Consider the following 6078-nt stretch of genomic DNA (forward strand, 5'->3'; position numbering starts at 1 on the left):
CTCTTCTCCCAGAGCGTCTGAGGGAAGCAGCAATCGACAGGATGCTGCATGTTCTCGGGGAGCAGCTCCAGCCCTGGAGGCTGTCAGTGAGACGGGTCCACACAGCCCTGGCTGATGGGTCTTTCTCTTTCAGCCTCTCACTGGAACTGCAGGAAACGTAACTACAAGAAATATACCATTGCCCTCGGAGTTGCCCTCGGAGTCATGTTCGTCGTCGCTATTGTCCTGGCAGGTGAGTTCTCAGCCTCCCCTCCCCTCTCAGTTGCGTCTCTCCTGGTCTGTCCTACCCCTGGGACAGAGGATTCCTGGGGATGTTCCTCCAAGACCCTCCTCCTGCCCTCCCAGCCCCTGCACCTGGGCTCTGTGTCAGGATCTGACTCACGTTCGTTCCCAGCAGATCTCTGAGCACGTTGGGTCCCAGTGGCTATTGCCGTGTCCCAGGCACAGTCACTTGTGCCCATGCACAGTGTTGGTGACTGACGGGGCAAGGTGCAGGGCTGCAGTGAGCTGGGCCCTTTGCCTGCAGCATGTCCCCCTGAGGCACCAGCCTGGCCTTCCTGCCTCCCCGGGTCATGCCCCGGCCGGGCTGGCAGGTGCTTTGCTGCAGTGACTGCACTGAGCCGTGGAACGCAGCACAGACACCTCCATTACCGCAGTGCAGAAACCACCACGGAGCGACCTCGGCCGGGCAGGGTCCCGTAGTGCTATTGGCTTCCCCGCCTGCCCAGACAGCGCGGCTAGTTCAGAGGGCGGCTGTTCGTGGGAACGTGAACCCAGCTGTATCTGCGCCCATAGCCTGGGGATGGGGGGCCTGTAAGACTGTCCGGGGCTGGGATTTAGCTGTTGTCCTGGGATCTGATCAGTGGCTCCCCAGGAGGGTTTCGCAGCTGAGAGAGGGGATCAGTCCAGGTCTGTCTGCACCGGCACCTCTGTGGCGATATGGCAGCACTGACACAGTTCAATTGGTGCAGCTAACATAGATGAGAGGGGCTTGCCCTGGTTCATTGGGCTGCAGGAAGTTACCAGAGCAGGACACGCTGCTCCAGCACGTCTGTGCCAGGGTCTGCACTGATGTAACTGCCTCACTGCCCTCTACACGGGGGCTGTGAATCCCAGCCCTGCCGTCCTGGCTGCCTATTGCAATGGGCTGTGCTGGTTCACACAGCGTAAGGTGAGATCTGTGACCCGGGGGTTCCACAGCTGGGGGTGCAGGGAGCCCCCCAGAACGCAGTGGGTCAGATGGGGGAGATGGCACCAGTCAGAGGCTCCCAGGACTGAAAGGCCCTTGCTGTGCCCTGTCCCTCCAAGGCAACACTGGAAGGGGCCCAGCCGGCCTGGCAGCTTTTCTCCCAGGGGCCTGTGTGTTCCCATGCCCAGCGCTCTGCACAGCGTGTGTAATTGTGCCCCCGCAGCCGCCGTTGCTCCCTGAAATGAGTGACACAAATCACACCCTGAGCAGCACCATGAAGCGTCTGCTGCACCGACTGCCCTGCTCCGTTCCTAGTGCTACACACGGGGTGCGGGGCACCGCCCCATGGAGTCTGTAGGGACATACGTGCCTTGTGCACGACCTGCTCTTTCTTCGATCAGCACGGCCACAGCTGCTAACGTTCTCCCAGACACGAGTGTCCCGGCCACAGGGGAAGGTTTAAAACCAGCGATGGTGTTAGCGTTAGTGTGGTGCAAAATGAGGATCATGTTGACCTCAACATCTTACCCATTAATTATTGGCCCCTGAGAACTGCCTCCTCCCTCTGCAGCTCCCTGCCCACCCCCTGCTGTAGCACTGAGCTCCAGCCTTCTGTGCTGGGCCTCCAACCAGGGGCTGTTTGTCAGCTGCATCCCTACTGAATGTGACCCCGAGAGAGTGAGACCAGGGTCAGGCAATCCCCTGGGGCTGGATTCCCAGTGTGCTCCTGGCTCCCTCACGCCCCCCAGCACCTGCCAGAGCTTCGAGGAGTCTCAGAAGCCTGGGGCGCCAGGGCTGATTTCCCCATGTTGTCCTCACGGCCGGGCTGCAGGTCCCGCTCTCACACCATGTTACTGTCTCATTCTCAGTGCAGAGATGTGAGCATACGTCAGCTGATCTGGGCCCCTTTGTGTGCCCGGATGTGTGCCCGGACGGTTGGATCGGATACCGAGGGAAATGCTACTATTTCTCAGAGGGCGAAGGGGACTGGGCCTCCAGCCAGAAGCACTGCTCTGCACTGGGTGCCTCCCTGGCTGGGATCCACACCGGGCAGGACAAGGTAAGAGACACTAGTTGCAGTGGACTGTGCCTTGGCTCAGTGGCTGCTGCTGCAGTAGGAGCTGGGCTCTGCCCTGCGGGGCGAGGAGCAGCTGTGACCCCCCTCGTGCTGCGAGGCCAGAGGCAATGGGCCGCAGGGATCACCTCTCGACAGGGAGACTGTCTCCCTCTGGGGCTGGGCTGGCTCGGGTATCTCCTGGCCTGTTGGGCTGCGTAGGGTTGGAGGGGGACCGAGAAGCCAGCTCGACACAGCCAGGGCTGCTCCTGTATAGGGGAAAGGCAGCCCCTGGCTCCACTCGGCCTTCGCCCCTCCTGGCTGAGGATGGGGAAGGGGGAGGGGCATCTTTGCTCAGTCCTGGCCTCTCCCAGCATCCCCTATTCAGATCGTCTCTCCCCTTCCCCTGCGATGGTGAGAGGTGCTCAGCTGCTCTATCAGGGGGAGGCTTTTGCACAGAACGTGACCTTGCATGCGGGGTGGAGGGAACAGCTTAGACCCAGCAGCACCCAACAGCTGCCCCAGCCCAGGGGAAATTGGGGTGCTGGGAGCTGTTTGGAGTGGGAGGGTTAATACTGAATTACCCAGAGCTGTGCCAGAGGGAGAAGAAAATCCCCAGCCACTCCCTGGAAACAGCCCTTCAGTGTAGGACTGGGATTCCCTGCACAGAGCCTGGGGCAGCAGCAGGGTCCGGGCTCTGACCCCGCCTCTCCCTCTGCTGTTTGTAGGCTTTCATGGTGCGCTACAAAGGGAAATATGACCACTGGATTGGCCTCCAGAGGGACCTGGGGCAGCCCTGGAAATGGACCAATGGCACCGAATTCAACCACTCGTGAGTCTTTTTCTCCCTCTATGAATTCCCCGGCTGTGGGTCCCGCTGTCTGCAGCACTGCCGCACGTCAACCCAGCGCTGCAGTGCAGACCAGGGCTGCATAGCTGTTACCACGCACAGATCTCGGCCACTGTGCCTGGTTCTCCTGAAAACATCCTCTCCAGGTGCAGCGCAGGCAGAAACGCCACCAGGACGCTGGGAACCGCTAGGAAAGGGAGAGAGAATGTGACAAACTCCTCCTGGGCCTCTGTGGGTCCAGCACCTCCCTGCAGCTGCAGGTCGGGGACCTGCTTCGTCCCACAGCACTCTCCTCCCTGTAGTGGTGGGGAGGGTAATGCTGTCTCTCAAAGGTGCTGCTCCCTGCCGGCTCCCAGTCTGGTCTCTGGTTCTGCGAGGCCCTGGCCTCTTTGCCGGGGCTCTCGCCCCTCCAGGAAGCGGCCAGTGGGAGCAGGGGGGATCCTGATCCCACCTCGTCTCTGGGCCCCAACCCAGGGACCCAATAAGTAGCACCTCGCCCTGTGGCTTCAGGAGAGCTGCTAGCTTCCCTGGGTTACTTCCCTGTGCCCCTTGGCGTACGTGTTTGCACCCTGCTCGAGCAGGGGCCCTTCCCAGCCTCCTTGTCTGGGGAGGCTCTTGGCCGTGCCCAAACCAAACATCCAGTTCTGTCTTCCCCTTCTGGCTGGGTCTTTTCCCTCAGGCCTGGGAAAGGTCCTTCGCCCTCTTTGGGCAGGGTTTTCTGCCCCACCCTTGCACTGGCAGGGTTCTCTCCTGTCTGCGTTCCGCTTCTCCCCCTGCCCCCTCCCTGACCTTAGACAGCGTCTGGCCCTGCTCAAACTCTCTGGGGGCTGCCTCACTGCCACCACTCCAGCCACCCCCTTCTCTGCCCAGAGGGGAGGCTTTTAACAAGTCCTAGGCTGGGCCTTTATTGGCTCCCGGTGCGTTAATTAACCTGGAGTAACCCCTGCTCAGCTACTAGGGACAAGGGACATGCTTATCCTGAGGCTGAGATATATCGGCCATTAGCACTGTCCAGGAACCATCTGGTCTGACCCTGTCACAATAATGAGACAGAAAATATCATAAGCCTCTATATAAACCCACAGTATGCCCCACATCTCGAATACTGTGTGTATTTCTTCGCCTCAAAAAGATACTTTAGAACAGGGAAAGGTACAGAGAAGGGCAGTAAAAAGATTAAGGGGGCGTGGAACAGCTTCCGTATGCAGAGAGATTAAAAGACTGGTGCTGTTCAAGCTTGGATAAAAGATGACTAGGGGAGCTATGATCCAGGTCTATAAAATCACGACTGGTCTGGAGAAGTGGGTCAAACAAGTGATTGAGGACAGGTCTGCCTGGTCCAATTAGCCCAGAGAGACACAACCCCATGCTCTGGGGTGTCCCTAAACTGCCAGAAGCTGGGACTGGATGACGGGATGGATCACCATGGCAGCGAGCCTCAGAGCTGGGGCTACAGACTGGAGCTTCTGCTACAGTGCTAAAATAGCTGTGTGGGCTTTTGGGCTCTGCAACCCACCCTGCCTCCCCCAGAGAATAACCAACACAGCGATGCCTGCCTGAGTCTGCAGAAAGCCTGAGACAGTAGCACTGAGGGGGACACTGCTCCATGCATCTCAGTGGGGTGTTAAGAAATCTGCTGCTCTGGGGGGCCCAGCCCAGCAGAAGGTTCTACATCGTTGCCATCAGAGCTCTGCTGGGGTGACACACACACACACACCCTCCCCCACCCACAGCCATCTGCTCAGGTGGGTGGGGCGTGTGTTCTCCCTCTCTGGGACAGATCCCAGCCTACCTGGAGCCAGAGGCTGGTGATCTGAGGGAGGGGGAGATCCTGGCCTGCCCAAGGAGTGGTGCTGGGCCCCCTCCCAGTGCAGCATGTGGCTGTTGTGTGGCCAGGATGGGACCATGGGGCAGAATTTCCCTGTGCCCCTACCTTGCCTAGATCCCGCCCTGTTCCCAGGTCTGACTCGCTGGCCTCCAGCTCTCAGGGGAGGTGCTGCGTGAATGGCTGGGGTCACACAATGGTCACTGGGATTGTGCTGCAGTCTCTGCGCTGCTGGCATTTCACTCCAGCCCTGCCCCACCCTGTCTGCCCTGACAGCTGATGTGAACTGCCCAGGTGTCCTGCACCCAGCTCTTCTGTCCCACATTGCTGCTCCTCCCCTCGCTGACACTCACCCGGCACCTTCCCGCCTGGGGTGGTTTAGGTGGGTTGGGCCTGCAGGGGCCCTTCTAAACCCAGCTGGGTGTGGGGGGCAGGAACTGGGGTTAAAATATCCACCCAGCATAAAGGCTCCATGGAGGCCAGTTGATCTTAGACCCTCTCTTGGCCCTGCTGCCCCACTGCCCCCTTTCGAACTGCCCCCTCTGCCGGGGGCTGTGCTGGGGCCTGTTGCTGCTGCAGGAAGGGGAATCCTGAGGCACTGTGAATGCAGCAGCTCCCTGCGCTGCGGGAATGTCTCCTCCTGTCTGTGACTGACAGGAAACACCCAACTCCGACCTGCCACCAGCTCTGTGGCTTCTGTCTTGCAGGTTCCTGATAGGAGGAGGCGGTGACTGCACGTATCTAGACGATCTGGGTGGGGTCCGGGCCTCACTGTGCACTAGTGAGAAATACTGGATCTGCACCGAACCTGATGTGTTCACAAAGGCAAAGGAGCCGTCTGCGACTGGCGGCTCATAAGAAGAGTATTGTAGGACTAGTCCTGGAAACACCTGCCAGTGATCTTTCTTCAACATCCCGTCTGATCCATTCCAGAAGAGCAAGGAATGGGCTGAGCATCCCTGGGCAGAACATGGTCACTTTTGGTGAAAACTAGAAAAGTCGTTTGCAGATTTTGCACACCCACCTCTGCTACCTCTTGTCTGCCAGTAAAACTGCTCAAATCAGCCTTTTCAGCCCAGCCCCAGCTGGACCAGGGACTCTGCCTGTGGAAAGAGCCACTACGCCAGCCTCAGCTTTCACTGTCCTAGCACCACCCCAGG

At 59.4% G+C, this 6078-nt stretch overlaps 1 protein-coding gene across 1 annotated transcript; it reads left to right on the forward strand.

Moving 5' to 3' along the window:
• Positions 1-133: 133 nt before the first annotated feature.
• On the forward strand, positions 134-5776 carry LOC137167756 (C-type lectin domain family 2 member D-like; the record flags this gene model as incomplete). The annotated part of the gene is made up of 4 exons (XM_067570042.1): positions 134-232; positions 2059-2249; positions 2972-3075; positions 5626-5776. Coding segments are annotated over 4 exons (545 nt in total), but the record flags the coding sequence as incomplete, so codon positions are not given.
• Between the last annotated feature and the right edge of the window lie 302 nt (positions 5777-6078).

The sequence above is a fragment of the Emydura macquarii genome, unplaced genomic scaffold, assembly GCF_026122565.2.
Source record: "Emydura macquarii macquarii isolate MOO-44397 ecotype Brisbane River unplaced genomic scaffold, CSIRO-AGI_Emac_v2 contig_2980, whole genome shotgun sequence".
In the NCBI taxonomy this organism is placed as follows: domain Eukaryota; kingdom Metazoa; phylum Chordata; order Testudines; family Chelidae; genus Emydura; species Emydura macquarii.